Raw genomic sequence first — 26271 nt, forward strand, 5'->3', positions numbered from 1 at the left:
GTCACTGTTTGAAAATCTTTGTAACTTCACAGTGCTTTCATTATGACTGAAACACAAACACATACCATGTTTAAGAATAAACTTAAAAAGTTCATACAGACATACTTTGTGAAATTATGTGCACTTTAATGTCCCAGGCATTGTCTTTAATATGAATTTAGAAATTATATTTTTCTTTTTTTGATAAACTGTTAATCTAAACAAACTAAACTAATTATTTAAATGTGTATTGTGTGATAACAGCACACTTTTAAACCAAATCTTTACACTGTTTGAATTAGAAATTCTGCCATTATTTACTCAGAACACAAAAGAAGATACTTTAATGAGTGTTGTTAACTGGCAGCCATTCACATTCGTGGTTTTTGTGTCAATACAATAGAAGTGAATGGGGACTTTCTCCAAAATATCTTCTTTTGTGTTCTGCAGAAGAAAGAAGGTCATACAAGTTTTAAATGACAAGATGGAGACTAAATGGTGACAGAATTAAAAATTTTGGGTGAACAATCACAAAGGAGACAAAGTAATCTGACCATTCTGTCAATCACATTTTCACAATAAAATTTTTTTAAAGACAAGGTCTGATGTAATTTCACTTGAAATTTATTTAGTAAGTAATACAGCAGTTTGAGCATAAACATCTGCCAAGTTGCAACCGTCAAATTTCACAGAAAAGGAAGATATTTTCTTGAACAGAACTATGAACGGCTTGTTGGGACTCAAACAAACTTTTCCTGGGTAAAGCCCAATTTATAGTCGTATACTGTGCGTAGCTCTGCGTAGCCTGACGTGCACCTCTCCAAAAATTTTATCACAATCGCTGTGATTGGTCTGTTTGAATCCCTCCCGCAGATCAAAAAACTTTGCGATTGGGTCATGTTTACTCAAACGCATTTCCGAATGAATTATTTAAGTAAATTATTTGTACTTCTTTATTTAACATCTCAAGCTGCAACAAAAGTGACTGTTAACTTCCCCTTTCACTGTCAATACTTCTTAAACGAGTTGCTTCTTCTTCGGCTCTTGTCTTGGTTACACAAGCAACAAGTGTGTGGACACTGACGCCTAGTGGTCATTGCCTGTCGACGCAGACAACCAGCGCGTTGCCTACTGCGTAGGTTCTACGCAGGACTATAAATTGGGCTTTAGTCACATCATCAATCCCAAAAGTTACATTGACCCTGCCCCCGGAACACGGATAGGGTAATGGGTGGAACATCTGACCAATCACAAAAGACTGACTCAGCTTGACCGACCGGAGTGTTTCAGAATGAGGAACTCAACAGCATGTTTTCTGAGAATCGAGACAACGGTGTAAAACACATGGGAAATATGTAATATCACGTCCACTTTATTGTTGCTTAGACAACATACAAACATGGATCAGTTCTTTATTCATCTGATTCTGTTAGTAAATATCTGCCCTCAATTAAGTGTTTTATGGTGTAGTGTAGTGCATTGCAACATATAAACAATATATGTCATTGTTTGGTACTGTGCGCTGTGTTGTACATTAGCATGTGTGCATTGCGGAGGTCAGTAATGTGTTACTCCGTGCTATAGTGGGAATGAGTCTGTCATACGATGCAGAGTGAGTTTGTGGAGGAATGACCTCTCCTCTTTCACATTCCCATTCTCTCAAAGGGGAGTTTTTTTCCAACAGGGATTATACGGAGACCACCTGTGAGGCACATGACACGCACAGTCAATGAGATGAATGCCATGACTCATAACTTATAACACGTATCATTTGTCTTCACACACCGTAGTGTACACACGTCCAGGTATATACTATGTATGAATACATAAAACCATTGTTGACACAATATCTGTTCTTTTTGCTTCTATTCTTCTAGTCATACAATTTCTTTACACGACGTAAATACATGAGACACTGCTTGGCAAGTTACTTTAAGGTTCTTAAACTCATGTTTTTGTGCCATTTGTTTTACTACCAAAACGTAACATGCACAGCACTTGTGTCCTAAGAAATGTCAAGAACAAAAGCTGCCCACTACACATGATCTCTAGCCAAGAACATTTAGTATTATAAACCAGACTTTTTATTGCCACAGTGATCGCAAAATCAAACAACCTGCAAAAAATGGGCTGAAGGCGGCATGCAGGCTGCCGGGCGCGTGTTGGCTGTTGCTGTTTACTGTTATGTGATCAGTTACGTGTAGAGAGACTGAAGACTGGCACTGTATCTTGAAAGACTTGTGAGCTTTGCACTGTAATATAAGATCTGATGGTATGCAGTCATTTAAGTCCACCTGTTAGACTGTCTAAAGACGGTGCACACGCTGTGGCACCAGAGCATGGACACCAATAGGACAGAGCATAGGGTCACAGGCTGTAGGGTGTAACAAAACTTAGAGAGAGAGAAAGAACCGACAATGTGTCTATGTGTTCAGTATATTGGGTTCATTATCATTGACAGATGGAGATTGTGTTGCAGCTACACACACTGTACAGTCAAGCAGAGTGGAATGTACACAGTCACGCACACATATTTTCAGAGAAAACCCCTCCTCTACGTCCCGACGCTCCCCTGCTGTTCATGTGTGCATTACACTCTAATGCCCAAACTCAACAAGGGCTTAAGCTCTGGCGACTTTGGAGGGGTGGCTGAGCTTAAATGGGCTGAAATCAAATGCCCTTGGATTGAGAGGAGAAACAGCCAGCACAGAGACTTTCATCATCCCTCGGCCCTGATCCGTGTTTATGGAAGCCGTTTAAAAGCAAGCAATATCGCCAACACCAGTAGATTATGGTACAGGCACATTAAACTGCTGCATATTGATTTGGCAGATTCATGTGTTTTGTTTGGGTAAGGGGAGGATCATGTAGAGCTCAGATGTGCTCAGTCCAGTGGGATGTCGAAGTAGTACTGAGCTTTCGTAGTGAAACTGTATTAAGAACAATGCATAAAAAGCAGACTGCTTTTTTTGGTTTGAATGTTAACCAATATTATCACCACAGAAAAGATAAAAAAATATGTGTTCCCACTGCTCAACAACCAATGCTAAGGATATGTACACTCACTTTTGATGATGCGCTTATTGCAAATAAAAAAACTGTTGTAGTATGACTTACCTTCCTCTCCAGGGCATTACCAGTTCCGGGTTGACCTTTCGGATGAAGTATTCACCTCCAGGTCTGAGGCCTTGTTGCAAACAACCTAGAGGGACCCTTTCTTTGGGCTCTTCCTCTTTTGGCTCCTCATACTGGGGTCTCAGTACACCCAGGTAATGAGGGAGGAAGTTGATAAAAACCTGCAGAATGATTGGCGAGAATGACATGAAGTGCTATAAGTTGTGATCAAATAACAGATCGTCGCTGTCCTTCCAAAACCTTCTGTGTCCAAATTTGCTGTTTTCAGAAAATGGCAAAAACACTGTGCTTTTTAAATGATCTAATATGGGGCTGTCAAAGTTGGAAAGCACTTTCTAATTATTTTAATTAGTTAGATATTTACAAAACCCAGTCACAAACATAAAGGGTGACTAATGAATGGCAAAAAATAACAAAATACTGAGATACAAGGTTTAAGAAGGACACCAATATTAAGCTGCTCTTTGAATCAAAGTCTTCCTGAAATTAATGGAGGTTCACCTTTCTGACCCATGGTGGCATGTGGTGCGTGCTGGGTGTCCGGTGGTGGATGTTCAGGACCACCACGCTAAGAATGACTGAGAACGTGACCAGGATCATGGTGAACATGACGTAGTTAACAATCATAGGAATGCCAAGAGATGTTTCTGGAACCTTGTCGGCCAACAATAGCATGAAAACAGTGAGAGCAATGAGGATTGAGATAGACAGAGTCATCTTCTCACCTGGGAAGGAAGTTAGAAATCATGTTTTAAGAACACATTCCATTTGACTTTGTCGACCACGATATCTTGCTATCTCGCTTGGAACGTTGCATCGGTGTCGGAGGCATCATACTTAGTTGGTTTCGATCCTTCCTCTCCAACAGGATTCTCATTAAATAGGGAAGCACACTTCTTCAGTTGCGCATGCTACATGTGGTGTTCCTCAGGGATCAAATCTGGCACCGTTACAATTCTCACTATATATGTTACCCATTGGCTCAATATTTAGGAGATTTGGGGTATCCTATCATTGCTATGCCGATGACACGCAACTTTACATAACAGTTATGCGTAACACAAAGTCTACCATAAACCAACAAACAGACTGTCAAACTTCAAGATTTGAAAGGGTGGCTATCCAATAACTTTCTGCACCTGAATGAAGGAAAAACACAAATAGGGATTTGTGTCAGAAATGGCGTACGAATGAAACATAGGACATGCGTACGCACAGAAATATTCGAATTTATAAAACTGTGCGCACGCACATCCTACGCAGTTTTCCCTTCATAAATCACAATCAATTCTAAATGTAGCGCAGCTTTTGCAGCTTCATGTCACGCCCACAGTTGCCCACAAATAGTCTGTGAAACGCACACAAGTTAATATTCATCGATTGCGAAATCATGGCAAACACAGAGAGGAAATGAAAAAAACGTAACTTCACTCAATGTGAAGTAGAAATTATCGTTGGCGAGGTGGAAAAGAGGAGAAAAATGTTGTTTGGAGGGCACAGTGTGCACATTACTGAGTGGCAAAAGGTTGCCGAAGCCGTAAATTCTGTAGCCTCACAACCTCACAAAAAAGCGTCTAGCGCTCCATCGCCAGATAGTGTCAGCCACGGGTGGGGAAATGGGAAATAGTTCAGTGCAAATTTAATTTCTTGCAGCTTTTGAATGGTTGAGACATACGTCATACGTTATTTTATCACAAATAATACAAACTAAAGGCATATGCATGAATACTATGATTCCGTAGCTGATGAAGAAATTTTTACTTTGAAAAAAACTTTCCCCAGTGGACAATTAATACATCTATCTATCTATTTATCTATCTGTCTATCTAATTGCATCTATATCTGCTCCGCCAGACGGACACATTGACGATGAAACTGAAATATCAGTTTTGTACATTATTTCGTTTTGTTTACCATATTATTTATGAGGATGAATTGCATAACATGCCAAGATTATTGCAGAACTTTTCTTGTTGCAAATATGTGTTAATTTGCATTTCTGTAGTAATTTTGGTTTGATTTTGTTTGTTTTACACTGCCGATCGATCAAATGGGTAGCTTTCTGTGGCTTTCTGTAGGCTGTTAATTGTAAGACTTGCTTCGTGTTATGAGAGGCAGTATTGCCATTTCTTTTACACAACAGTCTACAGTTTCACACATTTTAACGTGTTTCTTCCATCTGCCGACGGTGTCGCTATTTCTTATTTCACCCGTTTTTTTGAGATAATAATTCATAAAGACTTTAATTTAAGCTTTTATTTCATCATGGCTTGACTACTGCAATTTGCTGTATCATGGGCTGCCTGTCTCATCTATTCATAGACTTCGATTGGTCCAAAATGCGGCTGGCCGTTTGTATATGGGCAGTAGGAAAAGGGACCACATTACGCCTATTCTACATTCACTGCTCTGGTTACCGTTTCAATATCGTTTAGGCCCTAGACTGTGGAACAGCTTAGCAGTGTCAATTCGAATGGTGTCATCGCTATCTTTGTTTAAATTCAAGCTTAAATCCTATTTTTTATCTACAGTGTTTTAACAACAAATGTAGTTTACTGGGTTTTCTTTATTCGGCTGATTGTTAATTTATCTTTTCATGTCTTGTTTCCAATTTTCTGTACAGCACTTTAGTCAACCTTTAGGTCGTTTTTAAATGTGCTTCATAAAAAAAATAACCAACTAACTAACTAAGAGTAACTGGTTTGGAAATGATCCAAAGGCAGTGGTAAACATTTCAAATTGAACACTCACCAGCACCAGGTGGCAGATAAAAGACAAATATGGCCAACACGCTGGTAAGGATGCAGGGCACAATGATGTTAATAATGTAGAACAGAGGTTTTCTCTCGATGATCAGGTAGAAAGTTATGTCCTCATAGAGGTCACCCTGGACATTCTTTCTGCTTGGTTTATGACAAATCTGCCACTCACCATTCTCTAAGAAAAGAGAGAAAATAATGAGAAAAACATCAATAGAATGAAAGAGCGCATGGGTTTTGTCACTTGTCACATGTCACTTTTAAGAGGACCTACCAGTAAACGCATTCTCATCAATCACAATCTCATGAAGATCCTTGCCATCTTCATCTAGACCATACTGAAGATCCACTTCTGAGGAATCATATGTATAGGAACGAAACACCATTGTGCAATTCTGCCAGTCAAATGGGAAGTAAGCCACCTACAGGACAGGGGAAGTGTGGTCAGACCAAAATGAAAATAATTAGCTAATAAAATGTTTAAGCTTTTTAATCCATCTATCGATAGCATCAGTGACAAGATGCTGCCACAAAAAGTAGATCTGATTCCTATTTACATCAGTGCACTCACAATGGCATTACAATTTTTCAGAAACATTCCTTTTACGGATTAAAAGATGTTTCCTGTCATGTGTCAGCTTTATGGTAAGTGTACCTCTATGGAACACGAGCTGCGGTAGATGGCTGGCGGTAACCACGAGACAGTTCCATCACTTGTCACTAGCACGTTTACATACAGGGCAACATCAAACTGACCATCATTACTATTGAACAGAAAGAGAACAGCTCTTAGTCACTTTCTGAACTGTCTAAACTTCTGAAAGAGTGTTCCCTTAACATTTGTGAACGTAGAACTGTTCCATAGCAATCAAAAAATGAATTCGCTTTTCTAATGTCGAAGACAGGTCTTACAAATAAAAAAAAGGTACAATAAACATCAGTAAAAATTTAAATTGAAAACTTGTGTGAATCTTTCTTGAAAGTATGCCATGTTCTTTTGGATGCCGATCTGATGAACATTCATACACCACAATCTCTGGTCTTCTCAAAACTTTTTCCTGATAGCACATATACATCGGGGAGACGTCTATTTGATGTTTGCATTTACATCTGCAAAGACGTATTTTTTGGTTGTTTGCTCATTGCCAAAACGTCTGAGATGTTTTTATTGTCAAATGCCATATAGAAACTTAGAAGATGTCTGTAAGATGTTTGTCATTTAGAATTTATATAAAACTACTCTTTCTTAGACGTTTATCAGATGTTTTTACACAAGAGGTGTTTCACATGTCTCACAGACGTACCTGTGCTATCTGGGTGTGCTCCAAGACAAATGGTACATCTATTCAACCAAAACTGTTTCACCCCATGAAACTGCATGTTTAGAGCATGTGTTTATTTGAGAAGAATCTTCTAAATAGTTGACAAATTCATGTAAAGGTAAGTGAACTCACTTGTTGATAAGGTAGATGTCTGGACGCCACACTTTTGTAGGAGGGATTCGCACAACATCAATATTGTCATAATCCTCAGGATTCCAAGACAACCTGTAATCAGTCCATGCCTTAAAGAGAGAGTTAGAGAAACACAAAATGATGAGTTTTCAAAAGACACAAAGTAGCTGTATATAAGAGGAAAACACCAGAGACAGCATTCAAATGAAAGAGCGAAATAACTCACATTGATAAAAAGTGACAAGTCAATTTAAGTTGAAAATAAACAGCAGTTATAAGTAGTGAAATAAATGATCTGCCTCTCACCATATTCATGTACACATTGGTTGTCATCTCCTCATTTTTCTCGTTCTGTGAGAGAGCAAAGATAGTTACATTAGCGCGTCGAGCGGGACGTGCTGTCAAAGTCAGTCCTTTCATATGAACGCTAATGTTCTATGCATGGCTCGAAAGCGCTCCCTGGAAGGGGATTGAGTGCTAAAGTTTTGCTAAAAGGTTGTCGAGGCATTGGCTAGGCAGCCCAGTAAGCGCAATAGAGGCAGCTGGGCCGCTGATCTCCGACAGCCTGCTGTGAATGTCACTAAACACAAACTGTGTGAATGATGAGAGGGAGAGAGTTTTGTGATGGAAAAGAGAATGAATAAAGAGGGGATCAGAATGTAATTCCACATTGGAAAGTGTGTGCGCATGTGTTTGCATCTGAGATTTTTGTGGATCATACCAAGCTGATGAGTTGAACTAAAGTCATTCCCACTCTGACCATCACTCTCTCATCCCAGGTACGTGCTGGACGCACCTTCAGGTTGTAATCATTAAACAAATCCTCCAGGAGCCTTCGTTCAGCCTCTGACGCCCCTGAACACACGCACGCACACACGCATACACACACAAACACATATTTTTTTCTGGTACTTTTGTGGGAATTTGCCATAATTTTAATAATAGTTTTATACTGATCTGATGTCATTTTCTATCCCCAAAACCACACCCCTACACTGAGCGAAATCTGCTATTTGTGTTTTTAAATAAGCATGATTTAGGAGGTTAACTCATTTAAAAGTTGGGTGTAAAAACATGAAAAACATGTCATTTTCACAAAATCTTATTGTCATATTTGTCTACGGTTGTTTTACTGGATTTTTTACAGAGTAGACTTTTATTGTTTTCATACCACACTGTTAAAACCACTAGGAATCTTTACCTGGTTTTTTTGCAAAAGTACATTTTACTTAATAAAAACAGTGTACAAAACTTGCGTAAATTAATACAAAAAAGTCGTATTGTTGTGTTTTACAGTGCAGTAAGAAACCTGACCACATTTGGAGAAGTCATTGGTCTTACCACAGCTCTCTTCGTCCTCTTTAAATGTCATATATGCTGTGGCATTGTAAAATTGTATGCCCTATATTTGTGTGCTGCAGTTCATGACAACACATACAGTAAATAATTAGTAGTGACAAACACTATGAGTGATAACCTGTATTCAGAAAAATACGGTTTCTCTTTTAAATGACTTTATACCCAATTATAGAATCGTAAGAATATTTAGTCTTTAAATATTATTACCATTTCATTTGAAATGTATTGATATAATGTCGTTTTTTATTAATGCCATGGGTTAATTATATCCTTGTGAGGCACTTTGAGCTGTATGTGTGAAAGATGCATTATTCCACCATACAAATTAAAGAAAAATGTAAATTTTCTCATTACAGTGTTTTGTGATCATAACATGACCTCACCAAAAGTCACACAACACGCAATGTAGATTACCTGTGGAAATGAGAAGCCAGCAGCTCCAAATGACCCAAAGCAAACCCTTCATTCTGAACACAATTTTCTTCTCTTTATTTCCACACTTTGGTCTCTTCAAGTGGCACCAGCTCTTACCACCGGCACCATGCGCAGACTCACCTTAACAAGCTCTCATATACACTCGACACAAAAACTCACATATTGAGTCATACACTCAACCCGACAATGTGATTCTGTTAATTCCAATACTGTGAACAGGTCCAGTGGCTGATGCGGTTTCACCATGACATCCTCTCATGCCATCATTTTTCTCTTTTCCGTAATGGAGGGTGTTTGGATTTGTGGAAAACAGGTCTGTGATTGGCTGGAAATCCAGAGAATTATGGGAGGTAGAAAGGAATGTGTTTCGACTTTGAAGCAGCAGCTCTGGCAGGCACCTGTTAATGGTGTGTGAGTATGACATAGGGAGAGCAACAAGCGCATGTGGGGGCAATGGGTTATTTTTGGGGGAGAACAAAAGGAAGAGGCGGGCATAACTGTTCCTCCCAAGTGGGAGAGAGAGGACGAGAGTGGACATACACCAGTAGAAACACACACATGCATGCTGGCCTCATACTTTTGTGAGGACTTCCTATTCACACTTGTTCTTAACATAACCAAATTAAATTACCATGGACTGATCCCAATCCAAAAATATAACGTTGGCTATTTTTAAATTCATCTTCTGAGAATGCCTTTTTTTCTTGTGGGAATGTCCCCATGAGGACAAACTGAAATATACATTCTTTTTTAGTGAATAATTTTGATCAATTTAATCCAGATATGCAGATTAACTCAATTCGTAGCTACTCCTGCACCACCACCTGCATCCACATAGTTGCCCAACATAAAGGGCATGGAGTTGTTTAACCTCTCAACATATTTGTCTGTTTGTTTTTGTGTTGCAAAGGACACAGCAAAGTGACCGCAGATACTTTAGATCTCAAATAAACACACACACACACTATCAGCATTTAACAGTGTAGCTCATAAACCTTCTTGAGGTCTTGACTTTGCTTCGGTTTAAAAAACATCGTCAGTAAATGTCTTGTGTAGTGTAATATTAGAAATACCAATTACAACCTGTTCTAAAGCCCTGACCCTCATTCTTTGAAATTGGAAGTCTGCAAGACAGGATTCTGTCCGCAAGAAAGGATATATTTAGACAAGCATAACACAATAGCAGCCACTGAACAAACATTGTCGTTAATATCTTAACATCTAGATCCAGTACTTAGGACCAATTTAAGAACTAAGAGAGTTAAGTAGGCTAAGGACTGACGTAGCAATTTTGTCGTATGCGTATATCTGAGTGAAATAGCTTCGGAAATGAGAAACATTTTTTAGGACAGGACTGATTTGGATATTTGAAATTGACTGGATATTTGAACAGAAAGTTGTCCGTTGCTAACAAAATGAGGCAGATTTGAATGCCAGTTGCCAGTCAGTCAGTATTGGAGCCCCTCCCTCGCACCATTCCTTGAGACCGGAAGTGAAGACAGGTCGTTTTGAGGAAGTCACGTTTTATTAACCTATCATAGATAAGCAGCATGAATTAATGATGATGAAGTAGAGATAAATTACTTATAAAACTTAATAAATATGATTTTTGCCAGTGGAGTTTGAATGAGAGTGCAGTAGGTCAGTCATGCTCAGGACATTCTGTGGCTCCTCTATGCCTTTGATTTCCCCCCTCCCTTTCTGACACCTTAAGAACAACATAAAGGCTAAACAACAGGTATGAGAAATGTGGTGAAATGCACTTGTATATGTGTATCTGTGTGCTGTGTCTCTGTGTGATTTTCTATATGACAGTGCACTTGTGTTTTTGTTTAATTTATACAGTTGGTAAAGATAATAATTTATGATTGTCATACAATTGAAATGTATACTGTACTCTCTGTAAGGCAGCCAGTATAACAAGTAGAACATGACAGGGCCTTTATGTTAGGTCTGTGAAATAGTCTTTGTAATCTCAGATTTTTGGAAACATTCTCTTTATTCATCTAATATCACATAAAACTTTCATTGAAAAATGACATGAAATAACATGAAACAACCTCCACACATTTAAAAGCACACATCACACCAAGTAACAGAACAGCATCTTACACATTATGCGACAAAGCAAGTAGTTTTGCACAAACATGTGATTCAATATAATTCATTCTTCCTCCTAATTTAGAGAAACAGTGTGAAAAACATTGCATGATTTTTAAGAAATATTGTACTTTAGCTTAAAACATTTTATGTAAACTACCTGGAAACAACAGCTGTTTCGTCAACAATATGGTATTTTTAATTTGAAGAAGTTAGCATTACAGAGCCATTACAGAGAAAATCATCAAAACATAATTTTGTAAAACTTAATAAAACATTAAGTTGATATTGAGATCAACTCTATTTACAGCGCATGCAAAACTGGACACATTAAGCTGTTTTGCTTCTATTCATTGATAACCTAAATATAGTATGCTGAATTTATGCACTTCCACAATTAAAGATAAATACCATACACACATAGCAGTCTACTGTATAACTTGTCAGCTCAATGCTCTTGGAGTAAAACGTCAATGGTTCCAAAGGTGACCCTTGGGTTTAGGGGCTCATGAAAGGATCAGTGGGTGTGGTATTGAAGCTGGCATAGGCAAAAATACCAAGTGTCCCTACGGTGGTAAAAATCACAAAGATCCAGAGAAAGAGTCGGTCAACCACCATGGCAACATACTGCCAGTCCTCCTTTAACTGATGGGAATGAAGTTGGAAAGAAAATGGAAGAAAAATAAATTGATGGAAAACGATAACAATGACAAGAAAAAGAAAGAATAACGGAAATGTAAAGAATTACAATGGCCTAAAACATAGAAATAAACTGGAAAGATAGAAGCTATAATTCTCTTACAGCCACATAATCTTTCTCAGCCTGCAGCTGCTCGGCGATGTAGGTGATGGCCTCCACTGCTGCTTTCAGCTCTGGAGGAAGAGATAGGTAATGACTGGGGCCATCAATGAACTTCTTCAGGTCAGTGCAGGGACCCTCTGGCTGGTATCTGCCCCATAGGGCATGAAGGTGGAAAATGTTTTATTACAACACAGGGAACATCAATAGCATGTATAACATTTTATTGTGTGCAAACTATTGGGCCAGAAACATACTCTGTACGGTTAAATGTGTATGATGGTTTTCTCAAATCTGTCTTTAAAGTCACATTCTTCACAATATTATTATTACATATCTATAGCCAACAAGTCTACGTCTGTGTTGGCCACATTATTTGTCCTTCATATAAGGGCTGAAGTATTTGTAAGTCGCTTTGGATAAAAGCGTCTGCTAAATTACTAAATGTAAATGATAAGGTATTTAAAGCTTTAAAGGTACAGCCGTGCGTCCTTCTTGCTGTGTGTATGTGCTCTGACTTCAAACATAATCCAATATCTGAAAAGAAAGCCCCAACTCTTGTGTCAAGGTGACCCATCCAGATATGGACCACAGATCACAATTTACACATTCAATCACTGTCAAAGGCATACATTCACCAATGCATTCATTCATTTAATAATTTATTCACTCTCTCCCACTCATTTTTGTTTCAATCCCCGCCTTCTGCTAATGGTGTCGCTACCCAGCCATGAAATACTTCCAACGTGCTGATGATATGCTTATCAGAACTGATGTGTTGCATCCATCTTTTGAGAATCTATTCACTAACATCTGTTTCAGTATGCATCCTCTCTTTTTCTTTTACTCTGCCCTCTCTCCCTAGTCTTCCATCTTCCAGATACCCCAACTGCCTATTCCATCACAAGGTGGCAGTGTGGGGCTTCATTTGCCAACAGCTCCCAGCTCTGTATGGGTATTCAGGTCCTGGTACAGTAGCTCATTGCAGGAAGTCTGTGGTTCGCCAGTGAGCGTCAGTGACCTGAGCAGATCCCCATTAGACTTGGACATAAGGAAATGCAAGGCTGAGAACAACACAGCAGATTTAGAAGAGATTGTTGAAAAAAAGCCTTAGGACAGCAGAGAAGTATCATGAGGATTTTCACCTGACTTAAGCGTTGATAAACAAATCATATTTTTAAATGTAACTATTATTACCTAAGAATGAGCTATTTCTATCTACATACACTGCGGGTCCCCTTACATGGAATTGGCCATGTTGTTTCTACGGTAGCCCTAAACGGACAAACTGCTCCACAGAGCGTGTTTCGTAAATACGTTGTCTCCTTCGGCAAAGAAGCAAAAACGAGACGACATCTTTGTGCTGTGTCAGCCACCGTAGTCTCAGAGCATGCACGGACTGATATAACATACCCCAAATGCACCGCAAATGTCTTTGGATAAATACATTTGCTAACATAAAATGTGCATGAGACTGAATAAGCAAAAGTCAATTAAAAGACATCCTGCTCCCGTCTTAGGGAGATGTTCTGTTTTCCTCCTCCCTCTCCACACGCAGTAAGCCGGCAGACACAGATGACTAATAAGAAAGACTAATTTGACTAAGAAATGGTTGAAATGGTGCCAAACCATGCTAGTAAACCAATTAAAAAGCAAGATACTGCTGCCTCATCGAATTGCTCTAATAGAGTGTCTCACTCCTTCCTGTACCTCTATCTCTCTCTCTTCATCACTATCCCCTTTTCTCTTTCTCTCTCTCCCCTGACTCTATAACCCCTCCCCCCCACCTCTCGAGGCCTGATGCAGGCCGCGTCTAATGTGTCAGGCGGATTCGTGCTGATCATTATTATTTAGTGATGATTTCATCCTTTTTCTCTTACTTCATTCCTCGCCCCACACCCACAGCTCTCAGAGAGTGTAATTCCCTGGATGAGGTGAAGTGTGTAAGAGAGAGAGGGAAAAGTATTAATTACACCCTACAGTGTTCAGACACACTCAGGCACATACAGGTTATTACTGAGAACATCTTATAGACTTCGATTGTTTTCATGCCGGGCTAATGATATTTCTATCCTTTATTCCAACCTCTAAACCTGCTGGCATTATTATTTAAAAAGTTAAATTTCCCCTTTACAAGACCAATTAAAAATTCATCCCTCTCAAATATAGCCAAACACACACACAGCAAAGGCCAATGTAAACATTAGCTGCAGCCCTTGACTGGGGTCTTTAAAGGTGTTTGTTCAATTATCACAGTGAATTTCAAGCTAGCAAGATATTCTTAAGCGTGCTCAAATGGCAACAATGTTATCTCAGAAAACCAGCCTTTTGATAAATTGACCTAAACCAGCTTGTCATTCCCAGCCCTTGACACGACCCTAATGACCTGTGATGATCTAATAACCCTTTGAGCTTACCTGTTTGGTTTGGGGAAGAGGAAGGTTGTGTTATTTGGTTTGCGGATAAAGTACTCATCCGCATGCCGGCTGATTGCATGAGTGATCTCCTTTTTGGGAGGTTTCTCAAGAAACAGGGGAGTCTCCACTTTAGGTCGCAGTAGCCCCAGGTACGGAGGCAACATGTGGATAAAGATCTAAAAGAAATGTACATTTGCAATCTTTAGAATTTTTTCAACATGTCCAGCCTCAAAGTCTAAACCAGCCCTTCTCAAAGTCCGGACTCCGGTCAGAATCCGGACGGGGAGGTAATTCGTTCTGGACCCACCAAGTGCCAAATAAACACACACACATGCAGGCACGCGTGTAGACACACAGCCACGTTGTGCGTACAAACCAGTGTAGGGGTCCTTCCCGTTCCACTCCGTGCCTATCCATGTCATCCGGTACAGAAATGGTTTCATTTTCTACCGCAGAGCTGATAACGGACATTTTTATAATGTAATCACAAACACGTGCTGCCTTGAAGAGACGGAGCTTTAACCCCTCTGGTTGCATTCACGGTTAGGCAACCGTGTAGAAAACGTGGAAACATAACTGTCCGCGCGTCTCGTGTTTTTGCCGCCTTTAGCAGTGTTTACCGACTTCTTCAGGTAAAGTGCGTAGATAAAATGTTGCAGGTATCAGCCCCGCAAGCGCGTGGTTTTTATTCGCAAATATGTAAATGAGAACGACTTTTCAAAAACAATGTTAAATTGTGCATTCAAATTAATATCAATGAAACTGCAATTGGGTTCTTTTGAATAAGTAATAATGTAAAATACAGCTAACTAACACAATAAACCACAATAAAAACATGATTTAAAAACTGAGTTATCCGTTTTTCAAATGAACTCTTCATAAAGAGTTTATTTGTTATTTAAAGTTGTTTTTAATGTTTATTAAAAGCCAGTTTTGTAATAACAATTGTACGGGACCTTTGACATTGACGAGAATTCAGATTCGGACCTTTAAATGTAAACTTTGAGAACCTCTGGTCTAAACCAGGTGTGTTAGATGAGGGAGACATCCAAAATGTGCAGTGGTCTGGGCTCTGGACATTTGTGAGAAAAGAGAGCTTATCTTAAAAAAGCTTTATTGCATTATTAGAGTATTATGTGTGGTAGCTAGGACATTGCTATGGTATGTAGTGTCGACTGTTTTTGGGTGGTTGCTTAACAAACTGAACTTTTTAGCCCAGTGGGCAAATATTATACGTTTAAACTGTACATAAAGTGCAGGATGAAGAATACACTTAACTTAACTACTTGTTGTGAGGTCTTTTGAAGCAATAGTAAAGCAATAGTAAAAGAGACATCATTTACTACAGTGCTTTTTAAAATCGAGTGTTTTAAAACAAACAGTGGGCCAAAGAAAACAGAGTCTTCCCTGCATGACTTCACAAAGTGTCTAAGACTGAGGGGCCGTTTACACGAGACCGTTTTTAAGTGAAAGCGCAAAACAATTTATGTGATTTGACTGTCCGTTTAAACGGAAACTGAGTTTTAGGGGACTGTTAACGGGACTTTTTAAAACAGGTTTCAAAGTGCAAGTTTTTGAAAACCACGGTGTTCTCATTTCCGTGTAAACCCCGAAGTAAGCAAGAATGAGAAAACGGCATCGTGCGCATTTGTATTAGGTGTGGGGGGTGTGGTATATGCGTGTACACCCAAACACAATGAACAAGAAGAAACAAATACAACAATGGCGGATTACATGGATTTTTTTGGGCTGCGCAATAGTTTGTTAATGCTTCTCCAGCAAAGTGTAGATTTACTACACCAGTGCTAGAACCACCGGCAGAGACCTACAGCAAAATCTTAACACTCATTCACGGCAACGAAGGGTTTTTAAACTGAGCTTTTGACCCGGGAGTACCAGTAGATGGAAGGAAAACTTTAGAATGTCCAAACTTGTTGCCATCTTGTTTGTAACGCGTCATCGTTTTAAACCCCTATGCAAAAACAGCATTTTTCCCTTTTGGTGACAAAAACGCCACCTCAGTGTGGATGAAAGGCCAAAGCGGAGAGAAAAAGTATTTTTCAATGCTACAAAATTACCCATTAGCGTGGATAGGGTCTAAGACAAAGAGACAGATTGAATTTGTCCAGCACACACTCTTTCAGCCATGATTCAACATGCCTGTCGTGATGAGTGAATATACAACAGTACTGAACTGATTCTAAATACAGACATGTTGTTTTTTACTATAATCTCGAGGAAGCTTTTTAACTGAGAATTCACAAGTTCACCAGCCCATTCAGTTTTAATAATAAATGGTAAATGAACTTGGGTTGCTTTTCCTCAAAAGATTAATTACTGACAATATTTTTACAACAAGACACTATCTCAGGCTCTGTTGCTGGGTGTTGAAAGAACCACTGTAGTATGGAGAGGCTATGACTCATCTTGTCTGTAATATGTTGACAGAACACAAGAACCAAAGATACTGTACTTCTCCTGTACTGACCTTGCGCACCCACAGGGGCATCTGGTGTGTGTTGGGTGAGCGATGGTGAAGGTTGAGCACCACAACACTGAGGATGACAGAGAAGGTGACCAGGATCATAGTGATCATGAGGTAGTTGACAATGATGGGCACACCCAAAGACGTTTCAGGGATTTTGTTGGCCAGCAGCAGCAGAAAGACAGTTAAAGTCAGCAGGACATTGATGGAAAGACCCATCTTCTCTCCTGTGGAAGAAATACATCTTCACTTGATTACCTCATGCTGTTCTATATGTATGCATACAGTTGAAATGTATTGAATGGAATTCATTTACAAAAATGTAAGCAACAGTGGAATTAGCCTTTGATAAAGATGGACGTACGGTACAGATTTCCATTTCCTTCGACGACTGGAGCCTTACCTGCATCTGGTGGAAGATAGAAGTTGAAGATCGCAATGATAGTGATGAGGATACAAGGCAGGATGATGTTAAAGACATAAAACATGGGCTTTCTCTCGATGATCAGGTAGAATGTGATGTCCTCATACAGGTCGTCTCGCACATTTTTCCTAGAAACCTTGTGACGGATGTACCATTCACCGCTCTCTGGGGTGGGAAGAGACACAACCATGAAAAAATGCAACAAAACAGATTTGCTAGAATATTACTATTTTCAGTGGTTGTCATTTCTATGTGAGCAGTAAACATGAAATAGACATTAAGGGTTTTAGGAGAGAAAAAAATCCACATTTAAGGTTCAAAACGGACGGACAAATAGGGGCCATGGGGTGGGCACATTTTTCTAGGTGCGTCGGCGCCACATCGAGATGGAAATAGTTCAACTTTTAGGAGTGCCTTACGTGCACCATGGGTCATTTGGAGTTAGAAAGCGGTGCGGCTCACATTTTCCACCCAGTTTTAAGGACAAAAATTTGAATCAGGCCCAAGTCTTCATGTAGTACATGGATAGTATAGACATTCAGGTATGAATTCTCTGAGAGATTCAGAGCTTTATGTGCTTTGATGTACAGTAAACTAGTGTGATACCACTGAAGCCTTGGTCGAAGACGATCTCTCGGATTTCATTTCCCTTCTTATCAACGGTGTGCTGCAGATCTACTTCTGAGGAGTCGTATGTGTATGAGTGGAAGACCATGGTGCAATTCTGCCAGTCAAATGGAAAATATGCCACCTGAAGTAGCAGAGAGAAAAACAGAGTCTGTTTCAAGGATCTTTTCTCATCTATTTTTATTTTTCACATAAGGGAAGACCAGAAAGAACATCAAACACAGGCAAACTGGAGCAAGGCCAAAGCAGTAATTCAAATGAGGAAAGGAGAAATGTTTAGAAATCAACTACAAAAGAATAAGATAGAGGAAGATGTTTCTTTTATTTACATAAGATACATAAAACTGTATTTAAAACAAGGAATTATCCCCAGCTGAGAATGAATGTCATGTATGCGTAGTGAAGATTATGAACAAAAGATTATGATTGTGATTTGATGCTCCATTATGCATCTTATGATTTAGCACTTTATTACAGTGCTGCAATTAATGGTCTCTTCCATAACTTATTCTTACATTATTTTCAGAAAGACACCAAAACATTTATTAACAAACAGTAGGTAATGATGTTGCAGTCCTTACTTGTTCATGTTCAACACATTTCATAACAATTCAATCACTGCTAGTACCAAGACCTACAGTATATGAACTGCAAGTTTATAACATGTTGCGAGGTGAAACTTACCTTCACTCCACAGGAGCTCCGGTAAAGCGCTGGTGGAGTCCATGTTACACGGCCATTACTGTAGGCCTGAACGTGAACTTGTAGAGCTACACCAAACACCCCGTCATTACTGTGCACACACAAAAAATCATAACCTGTTTGAGTGGAGCAAGTTATTAAAACAAGAATTAGGAGTTCAAACTGAACTGTGCAAAAATACATTAGTATTGGCACGTTTTCTCTCAAAAAGAATAATATGAATATACTGGAATAGTTTCAGATACTAACACTTTAAAACAAGTTTTTTTTAGGGTGTGGAAATACATTAGCTAACATGAACTAACAATGAGTAATGTGGTTTTTAAGTTTTTTATCTTTGGTAACATTGGTTTTTGCCAATGCAGGTGTTAGTTCATCACTGCAAATTCTAAATGTGTTATAAAATGAAAGAATAAACCACAAAACGAGATTAATAAATTCTGTAGAAATGTTGTTCATTGTATTGTTTATACTGATATCTGTAATCCACACGAGACAAAAAAGACTACTTTAACCATCTATTCAAGTAATGGGGCTATGGGACTGGAAAACATCCCTTACTGAACAGTGTGGGGGATGCAGTTTGTGCGTGTGCGAGTGAATGCAGGACCAACGATGCTTGTAGTAGAGAGCTATGTTGTTTAATTGGCTATAAAGCAGAGATGAATTGCACAGAGAAGATATTTAGAACAGCAGTGTTGGGGATATACCTGCATGCACTGCCTGTGTCAGCGACAATGCAGTGCATGTGTGTGTGTGTGTTAGAGAGATAGAAATTGAAAGAAAGTAAAGTGTGAGTGTGCATCTATTGACAGGTTGTTCACAAAATAAATGTTTTAATCTATTTTCTGGAGTTCTTACATGAACTTACATGAAGGCTTTTTAAGATATTGTGCATTTGAGCATAATTATCTCAACGCATCTTGATATTAACAAAGCACAGCAACTTACTTGTTGATGAGAACAATGTCTGGGAGCCACAATTTTCCAGACGGTATACGCAACACATCAATTCCACCATAATCTTTCGGGTTCCAAGATAAACGATAATCATTCCACTCCTGAAACAGGTGTGTGTTTTTTGAGTCTGAGTTTAGACAAATGTGGGTCATCAAATAGATGTAGAGTCAGTTTATCATTTCATAAAATTATTTCAAATAATATGACTCCTGTCATTAATTAAACCAAATGTTACATCTCTGCACATTGGCCCATGAATATTATCTGATGCATTTGCATAATTTTCATTTTGCATTCAAAGTTGTGTTATATTGATCCTAGTCATCATTAGCTGTGTTTGTCATGTGTGGCAAGACGTTGACATTTCAACTCATTAAATTATCATGACAGATGAGTTTGTCTTTTCTTCAGTGCAAATAACGCTTTGTGAATTTGAATTGCACTCAAGATGAATGTTGTACAGACTCAGCGGAGCTGGGGAAATTGCTTACCAAGTTCATGATAACAATGGTGTTCATTTCTTCATCTTTCATGTTCTAAAGAAAAACAAAATATAGCAAATTAAAATTATTATAGAACTATAATTGCATAATTCTGAATCAATGTTTTTTTTCAGATAAATGTTAATTTTGGATGCAGTATTTTGAACCAACGTGAACACATGCAAAATGAGATCATATTTCTGTTTGCATGGAAGTTCTAAAGTTTGACTTTACTCTAGAAATCCTAATGGTTTGAGAGAATTGACAGCACAATATTGTATTGTGTTGCAATAAAATTTTATCCTAACAATATGCTTGCCATAACATCTAAACTACTTCATTTTATGTAGTTAACAATATAGTATTTACCTCTCATCCTATCAAGAAAACTCAGTCGCTATGACCATAATATCAAAATTTGTATGAAATATTGCAGTAATTTTTATGAATGATTAATCCATGCCGGTCACTATTTTTTAATAGTTGAATAGGTTTTTAACTACCCTCATAATCATTAGTCAAAACTGAAAATGCACTTCAGCCCTATAGTGGCGATCCTATTCTCTTGACGTCAGTTAGACAGCTTGGGTAGAATGTCTATTAACTCTTCCCCTCCAAATGAAACGTTTTTATACATTCAATCAATTTGCAGCGGAAAACACAAGCCATGCGTTCCATTTTCCGTTACTACTCTGTCTGACTTGGAAATACGTCAAAATACTGTAGTAAAGACTTTCAGTTCATAAGGGCTTTAAGTAACAATAGCAAAGTAGCACATTTTTACAGTTAGTGTTTAAACCTGACACATTGTTCTGATTGTTCAGTCATTTAAAATTAGGAAGAAACCCAAATGCATGTCCACTAGGAAGCAATCATGAGTTTATAGGTGTAGATCCAAATGAAATTACAGAAACACTAGTAGCAATGGAGGGAGGAGGTGATGGGATATGACTGGCTGACTAGAGAAAAATTCTGAGGCTCAATAGTCAGATCAGCACACAGTCCCGCAATGCTATTTAAAACCAGTGTAGGAATGTCAGATGGACAGCTGGCTTAGTATCCTGCGTAGAGCACACATAGAGGGGGGCTGGGTCAACATTGACTGTAACAGATTTATAGATTCTGTATAAACACTTGACATTGTCTTTATGTAACATGTAGGGACTGTGTTTGAATATGCGAACACGTTCAGGCTGTATACAGCTCGGAGTGATGCAGTATGTATCAGTATGTTTGTTTGTTTTGGCTGGTTGGGTCATAGTCTGGAGAATGGAGATTTGAAAAGGGCACCTTGATTAGACGGTGAATCTGTGAATGTGTATATATGTGCATGTGTGTGTACTGTCACCTGAGACGAAATCCATGTCTTAGGAAGTGAAGGATAAAATGACCTGTTTCAAACACTCAACAGCTGAATCAATCATCAAACAACAAGATTTTATTTCAGAGGTTTAAAGTATTGTAACAGTGTTTCTTCTTAAAATTTATATTTTCCATTTACCGGGAGTGGAGCCTACTCGATTGTACAAAACATTGTGTCACAATTTGTTACATTATACAACACGTTATTTGCTTAACACTACTCCGGCCTTTGTAAAATGTAAAATGTTTTGATTGTGAATAAATCAAATGGACTTTTAGTTGATGTTTTCATTGTTATGTTTGCCCTGTCTGGTTTGACTTAGTCCCTGTCCACATTTTCTGTGCGATTTGGCCGTTCGTCTACACGCAAACGCAGTACTCGGTCACTTTTTTTATTGGCTATCGTTTTCGTGTGGAAGCGTTTTTTGTTTTAAACGAGGAAAGAAAAACGTATTGGTTAGGACTGTAACCTCCGTTCCCTGATAGAGGGAACGAGACATTGTGTTGAGAGACTGACTTTGTGGGGTTTGACCTTGAGAACCTATCAAATTCGAAAGGAATTTTAAAATGCCAATGGGCTTGGCGAATGGCACACGCATGGCAGTCTCCACCCAGTACATAGGCGGTCATTCATTCACCCTTTGGGCTGAGGAACCTGAGAGGTATCTCCCAGTCACTGCAGTGGGTCAACGAAGCGTTGAGAGACTGACTGGGGATCAATCTCTACACGCCACGGCGCTGAGCTGTATCACAACCTCAAGCTCAGCGACACTGACTAGACTAGCCAGTCACAAGATAGCGCTACTGCGAGACTTAATATTCCATTGGAATCAGTATTGGTCATACTGAGAAGCCTGTACTGACTGTCAGCACAGACATTGGCTAACGCCTTTAGTAGCCAGGTGTGGGACAACCACCGGGTGGGACAAACACCGGCAGGGAGGTCACAGATTCACCAATAGGGAAATCAGGAGTGAGGAATTCAACATACGGCCCTGCAGGGGCGTCACTACGTATGGGGCAATAGCCTTGGTATCGGGGTCCACCTGAGCAGGGGTGACTCTACCAATAGTGGAATCGGTTTCAACAGACTGCTCAGCCCGGTCTGTTTACCAAAAATGCCAATGCTAGTGATGGATGGTATGCCTGCACTTCGCCCTAAGTGGGGAAGTAGGGAGGCTATATAGCGCGCTATATAGGTGCTTTCGCAGACTTACGCCCAAGCCAGACAACTGTCCTATACGCCGGTGGCATTTAAGACATGAGCTGACACTGGTTCCACTCAGAGGTTGTAAAACCTTGCGAAGGTACTGGGCGTAGCCCAACCCGCAGCGCTGCAATGTCTGCCAGAGAGGCGCCCTGAGCCCAAAAGGAGGCACAATCCAGCTCGTCAATCTCTGTTTGGAGACAGCCCTCCCCTGGTGCTGTCTCCATAATAAACAAAAAGCTGCTCAGAGCTTCAAATAGAGGCGCAGTGCACATACTGGACACAACACGTAGGAGGTTGGGTCTTCCTCCCCAGAGGGGAGCGCCTGCAGGTTCACAACCTGGTACCGGAAGGGAGAGGTGGGAACCTTGGGAATTTAACCAGGCCGCTCAGGATAAGCGTGTGTAACGCCCTGCCACCCGTGGCTTGCGGCTGCCCAGGCTCTTTTAGGTCTGCAGCTCGCTGCCGAAACGCCCAGGGGAGGTCCGCTCAGAAGGGAGAAGTCCACTGCTCTGTGTCCTAAGTCCAGCAGGAAAGAAGTCTCGAAGACGATAAAGCTTAACAACATATGCCACGCAGGATCCAAAGAGCAAAGGAAGAATAAATGACCGCAGTCATCTTCCTTTTATCCGCCGCCATCTTCCTTTCAAGACCTTAGTTCTCTTCTGGCCCCCGTCCTTGGTCGCTCTGGCTCCTCTCTCTTTAGTTTCTGTATGGATATAGAGCACTGCTCTATATTAGCATATCTGTGATCAGGCCGTGTTGAAAAAGGTGATTACTTTGAAGATGCTAATGCATCAATGCATTAGCATCTTCAAAGTAATCACCTTTTGCCAAGAATTTGCTAAACTGTAAACTTGGCATTTTCATTATCCAGCTTCTAAGGTCTGTACCTTGTAATCTTTTTAATCAATTTATTTTTGACAGATGACCCTAAACTTTTGAACGGTAGCGCAACTGCCTGTAGTCTAAAGTCTTAAAATGTAAGAATTTAAAAGTAATCATACATATCATATGACAAAAATAGGTAATGTGTTTTTATCGTTGAAGAAATATGAAGAAATACGACTCAATTTTTATCTACTGATCGTGTCAAATTTCAATTTGAAATTATGATACAAAAATACGGAAAATTAATGATTTTATTGACAATGAGTTTAATTCTTTTGCACAAAAATACTAAAGGTTGGCCTTCTAAACATCGATTTCCATCTTTGAAATGGCTTTACGCAGTCAATATCTACATTTTATTTTCAAAGAACGTTCTTTAAATTATAAAATGCTTGAACGATTGATGTAGAAAACAGTACAAACATTTTAGCTGGCGTTGTACAGACAGGTTCACATACTGTATGACCATTTTCCCTCCATGCAACTAGATTCTTGTGATTTCATATATCTGCATCTCAGAACATACCAGTAAAATCAGACAATGTGTGTGTGTTTGTGTGTGTGTGTGTGTGTGTGCGTGCGTGCGTGCGTGCGTGTGTGTAGGTGTGTCTTCATACCAGGCTGACGAATGACGAAAGGGTCATGCCAATCCTAACAATGACCCTTTCCTGAGGTGTCTTTGAAGGCCGCACTTTGACGTTATATTTCGCAAAGAGTTTCTTTATCAGCTTTTCTTCTGTATCTGATGCACCTGTAAATAAATGTTATTTTTCCCTCTCAGAAAGTAGACCAATAACACGAGAACATCAACTTGTATTTTTATTTGTTATAGCTAAAGTGGCTTGTACAAATGGGTGCTTGTTACATAAGCTAGGAAAACATGAATTGTAGGGTCTTGATGAACAGGTCTACCCCAATCCTTCATAAACCTCTTAGTGGTCGGCACTCTACATTGGGTTTGAGTGGTATTGATATACACATTTGAACTCTGAATATATACAGGCCAACAGATAAAAGTCTCATAAAAGCACACAGCCTTGGGTGCTCTCAGACCTGCATCACATACTGACTGTTTGCCCACCCAACCCCGCTACGGCTTCTGTTTTTTATGCATCACGTCTGCTGGGTTTTCCCTTGCTCGCGAAGGTTAGCAGCATTTATAAGGGGCGGCGCATTTATCAAGTCTCGCGTTGCTCGAGCCCTTCAGAATATGAACAGTTACAAATGACAAGCGCCTGCACGAGCAGCGCCTTCCATACTAGCGACTGCTGCTTTTACATTTACAGCAGTTAACAACTTAAAGTGGCTTTTAGTGATAAAAAGAGCCCGAAACAACACTGTATTAATATATTTATTTATTTGTTTTGCCTGAATGCGCTTGAGACAACTGGCCTCACCGAGCACGAAGAGTGAATGATGATATTCTGAATCGAGGTGAAGTTTTCCATGATTGGTGGTCCTCTTTAGAAATGTTTCTTTATTAATGCCCACTTCACGAGAGGTAAATGTGCTCTTTGAAACAACCAAGCCATTTTTCAAGACAATGTTAGCACGATATAATATGAAATCGCTACCTGAAAGCTAAAGTGGTCAGGACGCTATACAGCACCTGCATTAAAGTTTATGGAGCGCTCTTACTCGTGCGCAACACAGACACGCAAGTTAGAAAATGTTACTTACCTCCCGTTGCGCACAGGAAATAGAGGCAACATGTAAAAAGAATCCATTCCTGGGCCTTCATTGAGATTCACGGTGATATATTCATCAAAATGTAAAGTGTGGCTTCATTCGTGTTTTTTTTCTCAGCACTCACAGTTGTCGTGAAGTCAGAGACGGCTGTCACACTGCTCGGGTTACAGGCGCGCGCTCGCTCGCCAAGAAGACGCACCCCGCACCATACATCATGTAGCCTACCAACAATCGATTTCACTACATAGATTCATCTTAAATAACATCAATTTGATGCCAACCAACAAATAAGATGACGCAGAGCACTCAATGCGCCCTTCTGTCTCGAGGTCAGTGCTGAGTTGCCCCAAATGCGCTTTTTAAATGAATTTTTATGTGTTTGAATCCATGCCAGCATATTAATACATTAAATCAGTTCTTATGTGTTTTTGGCCCAACAGGAGTGGCATTAATGTGCTGTACTTTTGAGCAATTCAGAGTTGTCAACATGAATTATGCACATTTATCCCCACCAATTAGATTAAAGGGGGATATTAACAGTATTTTCATGCTATGGAGTGTTGACACTTGGATAATCAGAGGTCAGGGTATACCTAAAGTCTTTTTCCCTTTTATTGCAAGATAACGGGAAATATTACAGTGGATCATTAGCCAAGTTTGCTTTTGCGATTTAACAAACCTGAAAGACAGTCTGAACAACTGACACTCCTGTTCATTGTCACTTGAGCACTTCTGTCAAGCTGTACTGCATTTAATTTATGGTGGCAACACACCACATGTACTATTTGGTACGCTTGACCTGATTTTGCCTAGTGGTCGATGTCCTCAGGGCGACACATTTTGTTGACAAAACCTAAACCCACACCAGACCCCAACCCTAACCACAATACCCCTAAAATCAATGATAAGTGGAAAACAATGGTCTAGAAGCACCTAATCCTGGTTGGAAGATAACATTTAAAATAAAATGTAAACTTATTTCTGAAATTTGATTGGTGGATTTAA

General features: G+C 39.5%; 2 protein-coding genes across 2 annotated transcripts in view; both read right to left on the reverse strand.

The window, feature by feature from the left end:
• chrnb1l (cholinergic receptor, nicotinic, beta 1 (muscle) like) overlaps positions 1–8699 on the reverse strand; it is a gene marked incomplete at both ends in the record, with an annotated part of 66060 nt that extends 57361 nt beyond the window's left edge. Inside the window, 10 exons of the mRNA XM_079469390.1 lie at positions 6–46; positions 3097–3275; positions 3616–3839; positions 5866–6051; positions 6148–6295; positions 6529–6637; positions 7328–7437; positions 7634–7678; positions 8049–8182; positions 8669–8699. Coding sequence (XP_079325516.1) covers positions 6–46; positions 3097–3275; positions 3616–3839; positions 5866–6051; positions 6148–6295; positions 6529–6637; positions 7328–7437; positions 7634–7678; positions 8049–8182; positions 8669–8699 — 1207 coding nt within the window. The remainder of the gene's footprint in view (positions 1–5; positions 47–3096; positions 3276–3615; positions 3840–5865; positions 6052–6147; positions 6296–6528; positions 6638–7327; positions 7438–7633; positions 7679–8048; positions 8183–8668) is intronic.
• A 2407-nt stretch (positions 8700–11106) lies between these two features.
• Positions 11107–25432, reverse strand: chrnb1 (cholinergic receptor, nicotinic, beta 1 (muscle)). The gene is made up of 11 exons (XM_079456469.1): positions 25258–25432; positions 24195–24328; positions 20127–20171; positions 19627–19736; positions 18658–18766; positions 17953–18097; positions 17326–17511; positions 16926–17149; positions 14438–14613; positions 12024–12171; positions 11107–11866 (listed from the first exon to the last, which is right to left on the reverse strand). Exons 1-11 carry the CDS (start codon positions 25316–25318, stop codon positions 11720–11722), a joined length of 1485 nt encoding a protein of 494 aa, XP_079312595.1. The 5' UTR covers positions 25319–25432; the 3' UTR covers positions 11107–11719.
• Positions 25433–26271: the final 839 nt, after the last annotated feature.

This window comes from Barbatula barbatula (genome assembly GCF_947034865.1).
Source record: "Barbatula barbatula genome assembly, chromosome: 1".
Taxonomy (NCBI): Eukaryota; Metazoa; Chordata; class Actinopteri; order Cypriniformes; family Nemacheilidae; genus Barbatula; species Barbatula barbatula.